The 20,092-nt window shown below is 45.7% G+C and overlaps 2 protein-coding genes, 1 long non-coding RNA gene and 1 pseudogene across 9 annotated transcripts; 2 read left to right on the top strand and 2 right to left on the bottom strand.

The window, feature by feature from the left end:
• Positions 1–1,850: 1,850 nt before the first annotated feature.
• On the top strand, positions 1,851–5,739 carry LOC120665587 (gamma-aminobutyrate transaminase 1, mitochondrial-like). Of its 6 annotated transcripts, none has more exons than XR_005671225.1 (8): positions 1,928–2,655; positions 2,876–2,924; positions 3,036–3,504; positions 3,600–3,678; positions 3,846–3,970; positions 4,053–4,257; positions 4,477–4,534; positions 5,407–5,724. XR_005671225.1 is itself a non-coding variant. In XM_039945181.1 (7 exons), the coding sequence occupies exons 1-5, from the start codon at positions 3,239–3,241 to the stop codon at positions 4,125–4,127; spliced, it is 456 nt and encodes a 151-aa protein (XP_039801115.1). In that variant the 5' UTR covers positions 1,932–3,238; the 3' UTR covers positions 4,128–4,257; positions 4,477–4,534; positions 5,407–5,724. The 6 variants fall into 6 exon arrangements, 1 of the variants encoding a protein (XP_039801115.1); XR_005671226.1 differs by having other exon boundaries at positions 1,929–2,924; positions 3,036–3,260; positions 3,350–3,504; XR_005671222.1 differs by lacking the exon at positions 2,876–2,924 and having other exon boundaries at positions 1,851–2,655; positions 5,407–5,739.
• A 955-nt stretch (positions 5,740–6,694) lies between these two features.
• On the bottom strand, positions 6,695–8,309 carry LOC120665585. Its single transcript, XR_005671221.1, has 2 exons — positions 7,925–8,309; positions 6,695–7,238 (listed from the first exon to the last, which is right to left on the bottom strand). It is a non-coding gene; the product is annotated as an uncharacterized LOC120665585 (long non-coding RNA).
• A 794-nt stretch (positions 8,310–9,103) lies between these two features.
• Positions 9,104–12,537, bottom strand: LOC120665584. Of its 2 annotated transcripts, XR_005671220.1 has the most exons (4): positions 11,719–12,537; positions 11,388–11,644; positions 9,350–11,304; positions 9,104–9,265 (listed from the first exon to the last, which is right to left on the bottom strand). XR_005671220.1 is itself a non-coding variant. In XM_039945180.1 (3 exons), the coding sequence occupies exons 1-3, from the start codon at positions 12,404–12,406 to the stop codon at positions 10,447–10,449; spliced, it is 1,803 nt and encodes a 600-aa protein (XP_039801114.1). In that variant the 5' UTR covers positions 12,407–12,537; the 3' UTR covers positions 9,104–10,446. The 2 variants fall into 2 exon arrangements, 1 of the variants encoding a protein (XP_039801114.1); XM_039945180.1 differs by having other exon boundaries at positions 9,104–11,304.
• Positions 12,538–15,277: 2,740 nt separating this feature from the next.
• On the top strand, positions 15,278–18,615 carry LOC120665583 (annotated as a pseudogene).
• Positions 18,616–20,092: the final 1,477 nt, after the last annotated feature.

Genomic DNA, 20,092 nt, shown 5'->3' with positions numbered 1-20,092 from the left:
TCCGCCCATGGGGCGCGGATGGTCCGCCGGCTAATCTCAGGTTTGTACCAGAGAGGTTGTTTCTCTGGTTTGGGCTCAAAAGTTCAACTGCGGACAGTCTGCTCCTGAGGCGCGGACGGTCCGCAGGCTAATCTCAAAATTGTTCCAGAGACGATGTTAGTCTCTGGTGGGTTGGAACTCTTAACCGCGGACGGTCCGCCCTGGGGCGCGGACGGTCCGCCAGGCCTTAACGGCTAGTTCTGACACGCATTAAATGCACTCTGACTCACTGGTTTATAACGGCGGACAGTCCGGTTTTTGAACCGCGGACGGTCCGCGACTTCGCAGAAAAAAGTGTAACGGCTAGTTTTTGAAGGGGTGTCTATATATACCCAATGCCCGGCCATTGGGTGACTCTCTTGGCCATTTGGATAGCATTCTTGACACATTAGAGCTAAGGCATCCCTCTCACACACACTTGCTTAGAGATTGCATTTTTGAGAGTGTGAGAGCTTCCTAGTGCATTGCATCAAGAGTTTGAGCTTTGTGGCATTAGGGAAACTTCAAGCAAGCGTCATCAACTTGTTACTCTTGGGAGTTGCCGCTCCCTAGACGGCTTGGAGAAGTGGATTTCGTGGAGCACCTCCAAGGAGATTGTTGAGGAGCCCCGATTTCGGTTGTGAGAGGTTTTGTGCTCACCTCACCGGAGTGGTGAAGAGCAACTCTAGTGAAATCGAGGTGTGGAGCGGTTCTTTGATTTAAGCCGGCTCAAGATCAAGAGGTTCTTGATAGAGGAGTGGTTGATTCTTGGAATCCACCTCAACGTGGATTAGGGGTGACCGGCAAGTCATCGACACACGGGATAATTTCTTGTGTCAAGCTTGGTTACTTCTCTTGCTCTCTTTAATACTTGTTTTTACTTTGAGCAATTTACTTTACGAGAGCTTGATTTGTGTCTTGTCACCCTAGGTTGCAAACCCATCTAGAGATAGTAATAGCATGACATAAGGCTTTCTTTTGTTACTAATTAAATTTCTCTAGTGCTATTGGTTTTAGATTTTAAACCGCCTATTCACCTCCCTCTAGTCGGTGTTCTTGATCCTACACCATGTCAAGAGAGGTATTCGGGATTAATTTTTTTTAGTCCGTTGCAGCAGTGATCACAAGAAGGCAAAAACTGTTGTTGGGCAGTGAGAAAAACTGCTTTTGGATGGATTTTTTTCGCAATATGGTATAGATGCTCTTATCACGGCATTTATAGTGGTTATCTTATATGTGCCTTAGGTGTTTCTAATTAGGATTTAGGTTATGTGGTGGAGATGAGATGGGGGATGAGAAGAATACTATTATCTCATGATTGAACAACGAACTCAGTGGAATCGAGGTGTTGAGCAATGCTTTGATCCAAACTGCCTCAAAAATCAAGTGGTGCCTCGTAGAGGAGAGGATGGAACATTGAATCTGGCTCAATATGGATTACAGGTGACCGGCAAGTCATCAAAACCATGAGATAAAATTAGTTTATCTTCATTTATTATTTCGTAGCCCAACTTACATTTGTGTCATTTCCATTAAATAATTTATTTCTAGAGACTGAATTATCTATTATCACCTAAATTGGAAACCTTCACAAACTATCACCACTAAAAAGGTCAGCAGCAACGCGATATCACACACACTTCTCATTGTTCATCTAGTATATACATGTTGTAGATGATTTTTTAAAGCCAACTATCTAAAACAAACTCATGGTGTAAAATCCATTAGTGATAATATAATCTCAAAAGACCCTAAGCGTCACTTTTTTTTCGTCCTCCGGCGGCCTTTCGTTCATCCGTCACGCGCTCGCCCCGCACGCTTCGTGCCCGCTCCCACGACTCGACGGTTCCTCCCCGCGCGCCCTCCTGCTCGGCTTCCCCGCCTCACCTCGCCCCGCCGCCGTCCCCGCCCCGTCCCGCCTCCTCTCCCTCGACCGAGCGCCTCCCACCTGCCCTCTCGCGCGGTCCTCTCCCTCGCCGTCGCCGCCGCACTCTCCTCCCTGTCTCGCTTGCCGACGCCGCCCTCGCCCTCCGCGTCTCGCTCGACGATCACGCCGGGCCGCCGTCCCGCTCGCGCCGCCCTCGCCTCCCCATCTCACTCGCCGGCGCCGTCGCCACGCCCTCTCCGCCCCATCCCGCTCACCGGGAACGAGCCCCCTCCCCCGCGCCCGTCCCCTCGGTCTCCCGGCGCGGACCAAGCGAGGCGCGGTCCGCGCGGCCGCCGTCCCTCGCCTCCGCTCCTGCAGCCGGACACGGTCTCCGTCTCGCTCGACGACCTCGCCGCGCGGCTGTCGTCCCCGGCTGCCGTCCGTGCCACCGCTGCGCCGCCCCCGGCATCGCAGATCCACGTTGTACGTGCCGCCGCTCTCCTGTCCCCTACCGCCATCCGCGCCGCCGCAGCTCCATCGCCGTCCGCCGTACGCGCCGCCCCCGGCGCATGTTGGAGCTGAAATGCAGCTGGCTGAGGCAAGGGCTGGAGGATCCAGCAAGGCGCAGCTCGGAGCGGAGGAGGACGGGGTGGGGCGGATCTGGCGCAGTTGGCGGGAGCTCCGATGCGGTGGCACGGAGGGGGCCGCTCGCCGCCGACCTTGGCGAGCTCGAGCCCCAGCAATCTCTTCTTGCTTTGTTCATAGCCCAGGTATATCCGTCTTTCGATCTGTCTCTGCACCCCGATTTTTTTCCATAGCCACCAGATTCAATGTACAACATCAAAGACTCTATCAGCCTTTTAGTTTCATTTAATCGAACCAATTTAGTGGTACATGTATTTTAAAGCATTAAGAAACAGAAACTACTACTTGCTGAGACCTCCGTTGATATGAATGTTTGAGCCTCCTCATGCTGCATTTGCTACTCAGCTTGGCTAAGCAAAATGCAACGAAGGCCAATATTCTCAGTTATGAAAAGGTGCTACAAATCTCAAGTTCATTTTTTTGTTAATTCTGTTTCCATATCTGTTCTCTCGAACAGTTGTTTGGCACCTACATTGAGTCTGATCCAACCAAAATTGCTGTTCAGGGCTTGCATAGGTTCGAGAAAGAAAATTGCAATCTCATCATTGTGGGTGGCAAGATTCAGAAGCAACATTATGTGCACTTGAAATTTGCAGTTCTGGCTTTCAGCATTTCCCCGAAGAAACCTAGCTAAATTTCACCACAAATCTTATTGACAGTAATATTAGCTAGGCTGCATTTGATCAGGTGCAAGCCTTTAAACCAAAAATGTATGGTCACCCTAAAAAAGGTGGTACTCTTAACTCTTTATACTAAGGATGTTTATATTTACTATATGATCTTCCCTTCCCTATGCTTCAAGCAATTGGTGAAATACAGGTCATCAACCCTATCAGCAAATGGCTCAGTTCTACATAAAAAATGCTTTGCAAAAATGGCATCAGCGAAAGAGATATTCCAGGCCATGTCAGGCAAATTGCACCAAAGTTTTAGGATGGAATTACGGCATTTGCAACAGTCCAATTATTGAGGAGGTGTGTATCTCTATTTCCGAATTGTCAAACCTACCCAAAGTTCGGAGGCTCCTTTTCTTGTTCAAATACATGACTATAGTGCTCCAATACCGCAGATACGTGACTTAGGGATGATAATGGGAACTGAATTCACCAATAACAAGTCACCAACTGATCTATTCCCTGCTGAATGGGGTAAGTAAATGCAGCAGCTACTACACTGCGAAATTTAATAGAGTTACGCCTTACTAATCCTGTTTCAACTTCCAAGGTACCAAGAGAAGTCACCATCTTGGAACCAAAGCATAACCTGAATCTGCCGGGAACTAAAGTTTGTTTATTGTTGGGTGATACTTTTTCAGGCATTGGTACAATCTTTGGGCAGGAGTGCCAGAAGCGCGGCATGCTGGTGAGGGTTGCCGGCAACGCTATCATGATGTTGCCGACACTGATCATGACACCTAGGGAAGTCGGCGAGGTTGATGAGGTAAGATCAGTGGTTTATAGTGTCACTATTGTCCTCTCAAGTCTCGAGTATCCTGGTAACACATATTGCTTTGCTTTTTCAGCTGATGAGAATCTATGGGGAAGCCCTTAAGGCCACTGAGATGAGGGTGGCAGAGCTGAAATCCAAGAGGAATTAGCCAAGCACGACGAAGATGACGGTAAACATCAGGCAGCGATGAACACATGTACAGAAGAATAAGTTCAGGGTTGGGAGATGGCAATAATGCTGCAACGGGCACTATTCTTGAAGGGCAACAACTGTGCAAGGTAGCAGCTGCTCTGTCACTGTCTCACTAAGCAATCTCTTTTAGTGAGAGAGACATCATCCATCAACATAGATAGAACTATTTGTTGACATATTTTAGTTTATTTTATTACCAAGGGTCCAAGGCACGCCAGGAGGCTTACTCCATTCATGTTTATTCTAAGAAAAATGACCTGCTATGGTTCCCTTACGTTTTTGCTAACCTCATTTCATATGCTCAGGAACTCTTACGTTGGCAAGATTTCCCTTTTCCATGACATGGAAGAGAAGCTCCAACAGGTTTATTCATCTAATCATCACTATAGTTCATGTCTCCTTCAGTAACTATCAGTCAGTAGTTTGTTTCAGTACTGAATCTTACAATGATATGGCGTAAAGGTCTTTCAGAAGAAGTGGATAGTGTAAACCATAATTGTATATTAAGGCCCAATAACTGCTTATCAACACTCTTAATTGAGATAAATGAATATCACTCTCTAAGGACTGAACTGGAATTGATACATTTGTTTCTACTGTTTTAAGTATTCTTTAGAGAGATAAGTGCCCCTCTTCTCCTTGAGACCTTTGCTATCGAGTTAACATAAAACCATTCTTTCTAAATTCTTTCTGTTATATATTGACATTGTGCACTTTTTACTTGCTACTCAGAGTCATGGCATGATCATTTGTCACATGCTTTCTGAAGAAGTCTTGAAAAATCTCCAAACTTCTTGCCTTTTTGTTTGCACTTTGCATGCTCTAAACTTTTATTAGCAAATTGTGTTTGTACTGACAACTAATTGTGTATGAGTTTTGCCATACCTCTGGATGTACTTATATTTAAATTGGGTTCCTGCCCTAGCATTTTAAAATGTTTAAGCTGAATGTAAATTACCATATATTTCATACAATGTATCTGATTGTGGCATCATTGTGTTGTTTCCAAGTTGAGCTTATCATTGAATACAGTGTTTGGGATATCCAATCCCTTAATTTGGTCTCATCTGAGAGCGTATTTTTCATATATGTTTTTTACTGGTTTCAGAAGTCGGAACTGAACACTTTCTTGGGTGGCTGAATGCACATATGCCTAATTGCATGTGGTCAATGTCGTTTTTTCATGTGTTTTACTAAAAATGACTAAATAGAGTGTATGCTTTCTCTTCTGTCAGGCTATCTCTTGTGTCATCTAATTCATTGCAAGCCCATAGCTATTGGTTCACATAGCTGATGGAGGTGGAGCTAATTCATCGTGATGCATCGAGTTAGCTTGTTTCAGTGAAGACAAAATTCCACAATTTAAGATACTATATTTGAAGAAAATAGTTTATTTCATCCAAACAATTTTATTGCTGATGGTGCTCTAACTAATGATGTAATAAACAATATATTATAACTTAGCTATATGGATTTATACTTATTTGTATTATTTGTAAGTCAGGCCTGCTGGAACAATCTTTAATTTGGTGAAAATTATAAATGTGCATGGAGTTGGCTATTCTCAACTGAGCTATACATATTCCTGCATTGAGTGCAAGTGTTTGGCTCTTCTCTGGGAGAGTTATTTGCCTGTAATAGTTCACTGTGGAGATCTCAGCACGAGCAGTTTATTTTGTTTGCTGCATTTATTAAATAAAAGCCTAACACATACTTGTATGTGATGGATCCTCACGTGTATCCTGCATGCATCCAATATTCCAGTAATGACACCATCTTTTCCATAATTTTGTGTTGCTATGAAACTTTTTGTTGCCATCTAGCAACGCACGGGCACAAACCTAGTATTATATATGATGCTTTCAAAAAAAAAAACATTTGTTACAATCACAAATGATTTATACATAAAAATGTTCATATGTTTCTAGTCATTACATAGAGTTTCGGAAAATTAGTTTGTAATATAGTTATTGTAGATGAATTTTAAAAATTGATCATTTTGGATTTTAAATGAAGTTGAGTATGGCCACGAGATTTGATCGTGGTGTATATCACGTCCCCTCTAGTTTATAATAAATTAATAAAACATTTGCATACTTTTTAGTGCAGTGAAAATAGAATACATACATACATACATAGCATCTTTGTCGACATCACAATGCTGTAGATCAAATTTTAGCATGACAAACAAATTTGCAAATTTTTATAATATTTCTACAGATGGGATAGGCATGATATCTATCTCTACAAAATTTCAATGGCAAACTCAAACTTAATTAATAATACTAACAATATATTTTTTGTAGTAATTCTTATTACAAATGTTTTTAAGAAAAATCTGCAATGATTAACCACAAAGGAATGTCCTAAAAAACCTGCCTTCAGTGACTATATTCTTTTTCCCCCTCAAACTCACCAACCCAACCATAATCATCTACTCCCTCTATCCTATTTTATTCGTCATTCAGTCCATTTTAGACCAAATTAACAAAAAGTAACAAAATAACATTTCTACCCCTCTAGTTTGAAAAATGGAAGCAATTGGATAATATTCCATCCATCCCAAATTACTAGTCGTTTTAGCTTTCTTAGATACATTGGTTTTACTATACATCTAGATATCTAGATACATAGCAAAAATTATACATCTATAGAAGCCAAAATAACTAATAGTTTAGAATAAAGGGAGTAGCTATTCCGTGCAGCTGTACAACTACAAGCACATGTTCCACCCGAGCATGTCAGTCGTCCAATCATGTTGTTTGGCCCTCCAGTCGTGGAAATCCACCACCCTCCCGCTCGTGCTTGCATCCAGCAAGCAAGCAAGTGCGATCACCAGTTGTGCTGCCGTCGACATCAAGTTGTCAACCTTGTCGCTGGTCGGCCAATCCTACCCTCCATCAACCAGCAACTCTGATGTGCAAATCTCACGCTCCTGCTGGCCCGTCCAGCAAGCAACGTTCGGCTGAACTGAAAATCGCTGGCCCGTCCAGCAAGCACCTGGAATTCACTGTTACTGCCGGATAGGGTGGCGTCCTGGTCGGCGGCGGCACCCATGTGCCCATTCCTAGCGGCAAAGCCCCATTCAAATTTAAATTCAAATTTTGGTGCCAATGCAACACATTAAATAAACAAAATGGTGACACTGCTGCATATCGAATTACATTACATTATCTGTCCATTAACCGTAACAGTTATTCCTAGCACTTAATCAAATAGCACTTCATTACATTACCCATGGTTTCAAACTTGCACACAATAACGAATTAAGACTCATGATGTAGGCCACACAACAACATATACCAACTCCCTCAGAACTGAGGTATTAGTTGTAGTATTCATCGCCACCCAGTCATTATATTTGCACATGCATATATAGTTCAGATCATTGCATATTTATACACCACTTTATTGGTGCAAATATTTATCCATTTTTACCATTAGCTTTTAACAACGGGAATCTAAACACACAAAAACAGAGCAGGATATTTGCATATATTGATTTCTCAAGCCATCATAAACTCTGATTCAGGCACATATTTGCAAGCTCATAACTAGTGGTGTTCACCAATAGCAATCAGTGCTTATGTGTTGAACCACAATCTAGCTCTTGCAATGCCATCTATTGCACATCTAGCCTAAGAACACGTGATTATACTCTCGTTGACACTGTTTTTTTTCTACATCTTAATTTCTACCCATGGATCCAAGCTCCAATCACATCAAGGGGAGAGCTCCCGCGTAGGGACTTACCTGCAGTGGGTGGAGGGAGGGAGGGAGACGACGCGGCCGCCACCGTCGCACCTTGGCTGGCATGCGCGAGGAGGGGCGGTGGGCCCTGCCTGCTACGGGTGTGGCGGTGCCTTCGGCCGCCGCCAGCACGAGTCGCTGCAGCGGGGGCGGGGGTAAAGAGAGGCCGACGCAGATGATGGGAAAGACGGTGGGGCCGAGTGGGTGAGGGTGAGGGCGAGCGTGAGTGGGCGGCGGGCTGGAGATGGATGCGGTTGGGGGAGGGGCCAGCGAGGCGAGCGGCGGCTCGGGGCAGCCCTAACGGCGGTGACGCATTTGCCCCCAACCCACCTAGCGCGCCCGTGTGGATGGGAGTGCGGCGGCCATGTGGTACGAGCATGGTAGGGGCACGATTCAAGGCTAAGCAGCTGGTTCAGCAGCCGTTTGGCTGGGCCGATGCTGCCGAATTTAGCTCAGCCAAACGAGTATTCTCCGAACCCAGCCAATTTAGCTCATCCGAACGAGGCCCATGCAAGTGTGGTCAATCCTTTTTGCTGCCGTCTACATCCTCCAACAAGTATTCTCCGGTACGATCGTTGCTGCCGCCGGCACGCCGGACTTACTCTCGAACAAGCAGCAACTCTAGGATGAAAGGGCTTTGCCGTCGATGCTCCTGGGCTTCGCTGCCGCCAGCTATTCTTGAAAGGGAAGCTAGCGGAGCGGCTCCCGTCGGAGGTGCTATTTGAGGGACGACCCATTGAGGTTAGCCGCACTAATCATCCTCTAAAAATAATATTTTATTATACTTATCGAGATTCTTTCTTTTATATCCAGTTGTCCCCAGGGTTTACTTTTTCGTTTTTTTTTCCGAATCCCGCCGTTTGCCGGAAACGAAATTTCGGTCGAAATTTCGCCGAAATTCGCTAATTCCGAACGGAAAGTGAATTCAAATTCAAAAAACGAAATTTCGGTGAATTCCGACCGAAATTTCGGTGGATTTCGACCGAAATTTCGGTTTTGTCACCGTAAAATGATGCTAATTAACAGAAAATGTTGTGTATATATGGAAAAATTGAAAATTTTGGCAAAATTTCCCCTGATTATGTGTATATTGACAGTTCATAATGCATAACATATATATAACTCCACAAAACAATGACAAATACACCATTTAACACATAACTCATGTCCAAAGTCCACACATACAACGTAATACATCCAAAGTCCATTAGAATTATTACACATAACTCATGTCCAAAGTCCACACATAGAACGCAATACATCCAAAGTCCCTTAGAATTATTACAATCCAAAGATACAACAGAGGCAAAGACATAGTCCAGAATAATCCATGTAGCATATTCTCTGCATTTAAATATTTATGTGAAATAAATTGAATAAGTAGAGGAAGCAAAACGTATAGATAAGTTCTGTTGATAGGATAAGTACCTGCATTCTTCAGTCCTCAAATCTCTCTCCCGGTGGTCCCTCATACGGCTCGTCTGTTGGTGGCAAATACACGTACGTAGGTGGGCGATATTGCAACTGTGGAGCTCCATATGGTAGGTAGCCGTGATAATCCAAATAAGACAATGCTGCAACTGCCTGCGGAAGTGGCGGGTTCACCACCCCTGGTGGTGGCCACAAAAAGCCCCCTGCAGGGGAGAAGTACTGTAAGGGTTGTAGTACTGACCACTGGAGGCAGAGTTGGAGCTATCTTCATCATATGCAAGTGGGGCCTGTCGACCATGTCGATGTGTCGATGTTGTTTGTCGTTGTGAAGTAGGTGCTCCATGATCTGTATCTTGTGTTGCATGGGTGAAGTCCTCCTCCCCAGTGAACCTTATAGTAGGAGATATACGATAACCACCACTTTCGTTGCCATCATTGCCATCACCTTCACTGCTACTGGAATCATCATCATCATCATCATCATCACCAATGTCCTCACCACCACTAGGCTCAGGTGTGGTATCGTCACTACCTAACTCCTCCTCAGTGCGTGATTTCTTCCCTTTTCTCATTTCGGGACCAATCTTAGTCTTCCTTTTTCCCAGATGTGTGTCCCCAATTGTTTCTTCGGCCCATGTCTCCACATCTTCATCGTGACCATGAGAAGAGCCTATGTCAGTGAACATCTGGCTCGGCAATGGAGTGTCAGTGAAGTCAGAGTCTTCATCAAATGCTGGGTCTCCATTGGACCTTGATTGCTTCATCCAATCTTGAATTGCTGATGACTGCCGGTACAAAGAAAGATCCATGAAACTGCTAACTGGATCATAGTCATATGGATCGACCCCTCTAGTAGCACGTTGCAGACGCAAGCGGAGGTTGTAGTTCACAAAGACCAATTTGTCCAATTTCTGGTGGCTCAACCTATTGCGCAGTTTGGTGTGGATGTAAGCAAATGTGCTCCAGTTCCTTTCACATCCACTAGAGGCTGCACACTGCGACAACAAGCGTCGGGCGACCCTTTGCAACACTGGTGTATCTCCCCCAAATGTAGCCCACCAAGCAGCTGGTGAAGTTTTCCGGTCAATGGCCATTCACCTAGCAATGTCACTAGAGAACTCACCTTGCTTCGTCCTGAATATTTCAAATTCTTGCAATGCAATTGCTGCTGAATTAGTATCCAACATTTTCTCCAGGCCATTGCGCATTACTGCCATGACTTTCTGTGATGTGCCCAAACTGTACTGCACATAAGGGTTAAGAGCACAAGCAGTGGCCATATATGTGCCTGACATCACTGTGGTCATCCTTGCATCTATCACAGCCATGATCTTTTCAAACCGGGGGTAGTCACTGCTGAACTTGCTGGCATATGTCTGCCTCATGTTTTGATACTCCATTGTCACCTCACTCAAATTAGGTGTCATGTCTGTGTCAGCAAATCTCAAAAACATGTACAGAGGCTCAACATCATTGATCACATACTCCATATTCGCCCACCATTCAAGACTTGTGATGCATTCGTAAATGTACCTTCCAGTTTCACTTTTGAAGTGGCGGGACCGTCGGAACTCAGGTGACACTAACCATGTCATGAACTGGTCCTTCTTCTTATACATGCTTTCAAGGAACATGTAGTTGGTCCCAAATCTTGTTACATTCCACTTGACCAACTCTCCACCGATGGCTTCCCTCATCATGCTGTGTAAACTGTTGGAGTTGTAGAGCCAGCTGCAAATTCGTTGCGCGCTTCGAATACAAGCATCATGCTCCGGCCACTTCCCTATGTCCTTCAGCATAAGGTTGATGGTATGGGCAAGGCAAGGCTGCCATGCAATGGTAGGGAACTCGTGACAGAGAATTTTGCAGGCTTTTTTGTAGTTCGAACCATTATCCGTGACAAGCTGAACCACATTGTGAGGCTCCACTTTCATGACCACTGCTCGTATCTCCTGCACAACATTGCCAATGTGATATGTGTATGGTACTATATTTTATGCCAAGGTGAGAACAATGCATCGATACATGGACTTACCTTCAACAAGTATTGATGGTCCTGTATTTTGTCGGACGCATTGATGGACTTCAAGAAATACATGGTGCCACCGCTATACACCAAGAAATTAATGACCGAATCACGCATAGGCCCCGTCCACGAATCACACATGATCGTGACTCCACATTCATCCCACTCGTTCTTCCACTTCTCTATCTCTTTCTCTATCTCCTTCACATTCTCATCCAAATATTTTCCATCTATCTCCCTCCCTGATGGTATTTTGATTCCAACACCTGCGGTCATAGAAGAGAAAGCATTAAGATCACAATGAAGGATATGTAATGTAGCTCAAAATATACATTGTTACCTTGTTTCTGGGTCTCCACGATCGCAGCTTTAAAGTATGGGTCATCGACTTTCCGGCCGGGAATACCGACAGCATGGCACGCCTTCGCCCATGCCCTCCCTAGAAGCTCTCTTGATGTCCTTCCCTTGACAGTCCATGGGCCGGTATCAATCCTTTGCTGTCGTGGAGCACTGCTCAAACCTAGGTGGTAGTCCCTAACCCTCTCGGGGACTTGTGACTGACTCCTTCTGAACATCGAAGGCTGTGGTCCACCACTGCCTCCAACACCACCACTTATAGATCCAGAAGCAGCTCCAGATCCGCCACCCCTCTCGTATCGTGGCCCAGCTTGCTGCATAAAGTCATACTCTTGGCGGGACTGGTGTAAGGCAGCCTGTAGCTCTGCATCCTCGTCGTGCCCCTGGCCACCCTCCTCCTCTAGGTCAGTGTGCCGCCCCCTTGCTGCTTGGTCCCTCAGCACTCTTTCTCGGGCCCTTGCTTTTGCTCTAACCTTGTTCCTGTCCAACTGCTCACTAAAGAATTGCTTAACTTCGATCGGAACCGAAGGGCAGTCCTTCACATCTTTCCCCCTATGTGCCAAATGCTCTTTGAACCGTGTTGCTCCTCCCCCACCCTTCTCCTCCCTGCAATACTTGCATTTGAAACCACCCCCGACCTTTTGGCCATGCTCCCAAACTACGTCTGGCATTGTCCTACAATTACAGAAAAATAGCACGGTGTAAGTTCATGAATATCACATAGTATCTACAATTCGTGCTCTTTTTCATCATACAAACTAGCACGGTGTAAGTTCATGAATCGGCTATTAAATTCATCACTAATATTCAATACAATTCATATCCAAAATATTTGAATGATTTTTTCTATACATTCCATGCCAAATCAACTAACAAATCCTAACATTTCCTCTAACCCTAGCTTCCCAATTTCCTCTAACTAGCATGAAGTTCATCACATATCAGCAGTAACTAACTTAGATCAACATCAACAAGCATCACCATCGCAAAATACTCTCTCATACCTTTCTTTCCCGGAGCCAGCGCCGAAATCCGGACAGAAGTAGCGTTTTTTCGCCGGTAAGACAGCGAAATCCGGTCGGGATGCAGCGGTATGCCGCCGCGCCTTCCCAGCAGCGGGATCCTCTACATTCCGGCCGAAATCCGGTGTTTTTCCGCCGAAATTTCGGTGCTACGCGCCGAAATCTACTGCTGGCGGCGGCGGAAGGGCGGAGGGACGAAGGGGAAAAGAGAGGAGAGCGAGGAAGGCACTGGAAGAGTGACGAGCTGCGTCGGGGCGGACCCAGGTGAGTTGGGTAGGTTAAAACGCTTAACGGGTTTATTATTGGTTAACGGGTCCGAAACCATTTAGTGATTTTAACCAACCAAATCAACTTATTTTTCAATTACTTCAAGTGCTAATTGCTCAGAAAAACACCTAGTTTTTTATCATATTTTTTTACAATTTTTTTTGAATTTTTGAATTTTGAAACGAAATTTACCGAAATTTACCGAAATTCCACTTTCCGGTAACTACCGAAAACGAAAAAAATACCGAAATTTCGCCGAAATTTCACCGAAATTTTAAACCTTGGTTGTCCCACATCATTTTATACTATATAGCTCCCTCTATACTAACTACCGTAACCCGCGGGTCAAATTTTTTTCTCTTCTTTTACCTCCCCGACCTCTCTCTCTCCATCACTGCTGCTCGCTCACCTCACCTCCACCGGCCTTCTGCTCCTCGCCGCGCCCCTCCACCGGCCTTTGTCTCCTCCTTGTGGCCATCACCACCTCGCCACGCCTCCTCCTCGCACCTGACCTGCAGCGGGTGGAGCGGCAGCAGCACGGCTTAGAGCTTCGAGCGCGAGCGGGTCGCACGGAGCTGCACGCGGTAGAGGGTCCCGACCGTCCTCCTAACACCTCCTCCCTCCACCTCCCTCTTCCTTCGTCCTAGCGCGCCCCTCCTCCCTTCCTCCAGTGGCCTCGAGCTCGGCCCTCCCCGGCGCGGACGGCGGCGCTCACCCTCCTCCCTCCCTGCCTCCTTCTCCGGCCTTGATCTAGCGGCGGACCTGCCGCTACTCCGAGCTCGGGGCCAGACGACAGTGGCCGGATCCACCTCCTCCCTCTTTCTCGGTTGGCGGCCAAGCCTATCCGGCGGGACGCGGGTCCTCCCTCCTCGCTCCTCCTCCCTCGTAGGTGCGCCTCGAGCTCGGTGGCCTCGAGCTTGGCGGGGCGGAGGCGACACATAGCGGAGGTGCGGTGGCGAGGTGGGGTGGAGCGGCGGGGTGGACGCGCGGCGGTTGCGAGGTGGGGCCGGCGTGGGCGTAGTGAACGTCTGCTATTCCGCTAGATTTGGCAGACGTGCGGGCGTAGCGGATGGGGTAGCGGACACTGGAGCAGCAAATTTGGTACTGGAGGGAGTGGTAGCGGCTGCCTCCCAGTACCTGGTGCGGACAGCCTGAATCTGAATGGAGTAAGGGATCAGGGGCAGAGCTACGCGTGTGGTGGCTGCGAGTCTGCAACTGCAGTTGTGATGGCAATTTGGGGGGAAGGGCAACGGAGAGAAGAAGGGTAAGGAGTGGGACGGTATATTCGAAAACGGTAAAAGCGAATTTAAGTAGTAGCTTAGTCCACAAATAATTTGAGAAAAATGGAGGAGGCCGGACGACGAATAAAATGAAACATAGGGAGTACATAAAAATAAGCACTCCCTTCCCATCCTCGTATCTCGTGGTGTCCACTCTCTTCCACTTTGCCCACTTTGCCATGTCTCTTCTCAATCAAGGCTAAGATGCTTTTCTCGTGGTGTCCACTCTCTTCCACTTTGCCCACTTTGCCATGTCTCTTCTCAATCAAGGCTAAGACGCTTTGCTCTAAGAATATAGAGATTGGTGAGCGCATTGTTGCCCACGCAAATCTAACGTATCCAACGAGCTTGGTTAAGTAGATCTAATCATAGCATACATGAGAAGATATTTTGGTTAATTAAGCAAGTCTAAGTATATAGCTTTATTGTATAGTTATCAAAACTAAAAATTAGATAACTAACTGGCTGGATTTATAAGGATGAAACTCATCTCTCATTCTATATATGAAACTCTCTCTCATTACCATATTAACGAAATTAATGATGTGTCATAAAATTTAATTCTATAAAAACTCTACATAAAATTTCTATTAAGACTGATCTTATCAGATGCATAGGTGTAAAGCGCGAGGAGATATTTTGCTCCACCTCTAGATGGAGGCTAACAACTTCATACTCAATGACTGTAGCGTAGCACCGGTACACCACCGCCCACCGCCGCAGGTCATGAGTCTACATCCTCCTCTATTATTTTAATTAGATATATACCTACATATTGCGATATAGGAGTAGCTAGATGTATAAACTAGCCTATAATTTAGGACTGCAATTTAGTGCGCAGGAGTACCGACAAGCCGACAAATGTTTTTCATGGAGCCACACACGACCACTCACTGCCTATGATCTAGTCAAGCAAAACAATGTACTGTAGTTTGTTTTTAGTGTGTATCAGTGCAATATAATATCTACTCCCTCCGTCCTGAAATGTAGAACATTTTGCAGTTTTTAGAATAGATTCTCATACCCGTAATTTTTATGCATTGGAACTCTATTTGAATTATTAAATATGTGCTAATTAAGGTAGCATGTCATTTCTTCATGCACCTCCCCTATTTGCACCTCCCCTAAATGATTGCATGCACATCTTTCTATTGAGAAAGACTAGAAAAAACGATACACAATTAGAGCAAGGCTAATAATTTAGCCTGCTGCTGGCTGCAAGAACATTTGCAGCTCATTTCTCAGCCCACTTATATAATGGTTTAGCCCTCAACCATAAATACATGGCCCACTTATCCATCTCACAAAATATCTTGGTTCTTGTGTCGAAGCTGGCTGTAAACTAACAGCCCACTTTCTCTCTCTTCTTTTCTCTCTCCTCCACCTCACTATTTAGCCTGCTTTTAGTCCACCATAATATTTGCTCTTAAGATAGTTGGATTCACTTTTAACTTAAAATGCCTTATATTTGATAATAAATTTGGAGTAAATTGCACTCACCCTACAACAACTTGGCAGGTGGGTGCAAATTGGTGCATTAACTTGTAAAATGCTCAATTTAGTACAATAACTTGACAACTGGGTGCAGATTGATCCAACAATTTAGAAAATAATTAATTTAGTACAATAACTTGGTAAATTAGTGCATTCACTGTCCAAACCATACACGACAATGTGTTTGCTAACGTCAGGTCACAATAAACAGTAAACAGTATATTCACGTGAGAATGTATTATTTGACCATAAATTTTCATGTCGCAATGAACGCCAATAATTTTATTCTCAGAATAAATTAATTATGGTTTATTAAAAATAATATATTATTTAATCGCCATTACAACAACATATTAAGTACAGTAGATGAGCGTCAATAATTCTTAAAATTAATAAATGGAAATTATTGATGGTGTAATTCTAAAATTTTTATTAGTTCAAATTCAATCAAATTTTAGAATTACACCATTAGCATCATTGAAACACTGAAGTCGATAAGAGAGACCCTGAAACCTTAGGTTTCTCCTGCGCTTCTGCGCTCATGTATTCAACTATGCTCTTGTTTGTTTATGTTTATCACTTTATTTAGCTCATTTTCCCTTCTAACGAATATAGAAGGCTTTAAGAATATATGTACCAAGCTCATAAAAGATATCAATAGTTTGTATCAATATATTGATTTTTTAGCTTAAAAATGCATATAATCAAACATATCGAAAACAGTGAGGGTGATTTTTTTTTTCAAAATTGAATATCAAATTAAATAGTTTTAATCAAAATTAAATCACTATACAAAAATAATTATATAAAGACATAACATTAATTTCTAAACACTAAGGGTTCTTATCTTGGCCAAATACATTGTCATGCAGGTGCAACACAAAAATCAATGGTATAATACTTAATAAATTGTCCTAACGTGAATATACTCTTTATCGAGACCTTGCGCCAGTTATATTGTTGTGTAATATTTGGACTGTGAATGCACCTATTTACCAAGTTATCGCATTAAATTGGGTATTTTATAAGTTTTTGGACCGATTTGCACCCACTGTCAAGTTATTGCATTAAATTGAGCATTTTACAAGTTGTTGAACTAATTTGCACCCACCTGACAAGTTATTGTATGGTGGGTGCAATTTACTCGTAAATTTGAGTCCCAGAAGCCCCTACATTTCAGGACTGAGGAGTATAGTTCTATATACCGCAGTGCAAAAATATTCACCCGTCTCCAAAGCTTATCCATGCTTCCGTAGTCCTCGCTCCCATAGTCCCATCCAAAACAGAACACTACTCAAACAGTCCAACGTACCCAAAAGAGACGGAGGATGTCGCCGCCGTCGGCTGTGCGCGTGGTGTCGAGGCGCGTCGTGAAGCCGCCGCCCCGGCCGCGCGGGCGCATCCCGCTCACGTCGTGGGACGCCTCCTTCCTCTCCATGAACTACATCCAGAAGGGCCTCCTCTTCGCGCGGCCGCCGCTCGCCACCGCGGACCTCCTGGACCACCTGCACGGCTCCCTCGCCGACGCGCTTGGCTCCTACTATCCCCTCGCCGACCGCCTCGCCACCGAGAAGCACCGCGACGACGAGCGCGGGGACGTCGCCGGCTGCTCCCTCTTCATCGACTGCGGCGGCCAGGGCGCCGAGATCCTCCACGCCGTCTCGGACGGCGTCGCGGTCGCCGATGTGGTGCCGCCCGGCGACGTCCCGCGCGTCGTCCAGTCTTTCTTCCCGCTGGACGGCGCGGTCAGCTACGACGGCCACGAGCTCCCCCTCTTCGCCCTCCAGGTCACCGAGCTCGCCGACGGCGTCTTCCTCGGGTTCGCGTGCAACCACGCGCTCGCCGACGGCACGGCGTTCTGGAACTTCCTCAACGCGTGGGCTGAGATCGCGCGCCAGGCTCGCGCCGCCGGACGCCCGCGACGCGATGACGTCGCGCCCGCCCTTGCTGGAACGCTGGTCACACGACGGCGGCGAAGCGGCGCCGGCCGTGCTCCCGTGCGACGACCCGTCGGCGCTCGTTGAGAGGCTGCCGGCGCCGCCGATGCGCGAGCGGATGCTGCACTTCTCGGAGGGGTCCGTGTCGGGGCTCAAGGAGCGCGCACGGCACGAGCTCCTCGCGGCGGGGGACGCGACCGGCGTCCGCCGTGACAAGGTTCCAGGCGCTGGCGTCCTTCATGTGGCGGTGCTTCGCCCGCACGTGGCGCCTGGCGCCGGACGAGGACACCGTCTTCCGCGCGGCCATTGACAACCGTGGGCGCCTCCGGCCGCCGGTGCCCGCCGAGTACTTCGGCAATTGCATCTCGTCCGTCACGACGGGGCCGGTGCGGGCTTCCGAGCTGCTGGCGCGCGGGCACGGGTGGGCGGCGGCGGCGGTAGGGCGGGCGGTGGCGGCGCACACGGACCCGGAGATCCGCGCGCGCTCGGCGGCGTGGGCGGCGGAGCCGACCGTGTACACGCGGAGACGTGTTCATTGGTAGCTCGCCGCGGTTCGAAATGTACGGGTGCGACTTCGGATGGGGGAAGGCGATGGCGGTCCGGAATGGTAAGGCCAACAAGGTCGAGGGGAAGGCGTCGTGTTCCCCGGGCGGGACGGCGGCATCGACGTGGAGGTGGTGATGACGCTGGAGAACATGGCGGCGCTTGAGCAGGACGAGGAGCTGCGGGCAGCCGTGTCGCCGCCGTCGAGGAGTGCATGAAGCGTTTTTGTTCAGCGCTATCCGGGCTATCCTGCCTTTCCTTTTTCTCACTATCCGACGAGTGTTTTTAGTCCCCCACAATTTCTCCATCACCGATAACTTGAATTTGACCTTTTCCATTTCCGGTGAGAAGAAGATTTGCTGCCAAGCCACTGAATTAAATCGCCGGTCAAGTCGTTTAGCAGCAGGACTGCCGTTAGCAGCGGGCTATAACCGGTATTCAGTGGATTATAGTCGGCTTTAGCGGATTAAATACAATAGTGGCTACTCTTTCTAGCAGAAATAGCAAATTCTACCTCTATGAAAATTTTAAAAATTGAACTGGCAAATTCTCGAAATTGACGAAGTCAAAGGCACTTCGCTGTCGACGAGATCGTCGGCCACTAAAAGCACAATGTCGTTAAATTCTAAAATATTCACTCCTACGGAGAGTCTAACTAAGGACCAGAGGTGCTATTGAAGCTCTTGTAACTAATAGGTTACAGGCTCTTTCGTAACTACTCCCTCCTTCCACGTTTATAAGGTATGATGGAACATGACACGATCTTCTAAACAATATTTTGATCATTTATTTATCATGTATTATATCATTTATGATTATAAACTTATAATCTTTGTAAACTATATTTGATTACGAATCCTATCATATAAAATTTACATTATAAAAATAAAAATAAAAATTAATAGTCAAATTATTAGTTGAAGATGGGAAGGTTTGAACTTGATATGCGTATGTGCTTTATAAACGTGGAAGGATGGAGTATTTAAAACCTTGATTAGAATACAGTGTTATTTTGTGGGAGTAGAGGGGTGGATCAGTCAGGGTCAGATGGAAGGCATGCCGTCGACGGATGACCGCCGAATGGATGCTTCCGAGGCAATAGGAAAGACGCGCTAAAGGATGAGTAGAAATGTAGAATCCGTTTGCTATCGCATTCCATTCTAAATTGTAGATTATTTTAATAACTTCTCTAAATATATAGTTCGCTTTGGTGTGTAGGAAAAAATGAACAAAGCGGTATATAATCTGGTACGGATGGAGTACATCTCTACCAAATGATTAAAAAATTGAAGGCTAAGATGATTTCTAGTTAAATTTTTTGTAAGAGTTTCATTCTAATTGAATGAGGTGCCATATTTGCTCATGTGGTGATATGGTAAAAATTTATAAGGAGAGAGATGATTTACAGTGGCAAAAAGTTTGCAGTGTTCACCATTTCCAACACGTTGAGAGGGTTTGTGTTTCATCTATACCTATTTCATCGACTCCCACTAATCATTTAGATATAATATTTAAATAAAATGCTAACCTATGTTATTGTGAAATGAAATCTTTCCATTAGGATATTAAGTTTCCATTTTCAATTCAAATATTAAAACATGATGTGGCATTCTTGAAAATCGTGTAATGAAACTTTATAGCGGAAACGATGTAAGAGTTCTCAAAATACCTTCGATATGTACTCCATGCTAATGCTGATGTTGTTGATGCAAGATCAAAGCAAGCACTAGCACGAGGTTGTGAACATGGCCCGAGACCGGAGTTGCTTTTATATTCTTTCCCCTCTAAATATTTTCTTTACAGGCTGCTCTGAT

Source organism: Panicum virgatum, chromosome 3N (genome assembly GCF_016808335.1).
Source record: "Panicum virgatum strain AP13 chromosome 3N, P.virgatum_v5, whole genome shotgun sequence".
In the NCBI taxonomy this organism is placed as follows: domain Eukaryota; kingdom Viridiplantae; phylum Streptophyta; class Magnoliopsida; order Poales; family Poaceae; genus Panicum; species Panicum virgatum.
The sequence above is the reverse complement of the archived record's forward strand: the minus strand, read 5'-3'. Positions and strand labels throughout refer to the sequence as shown.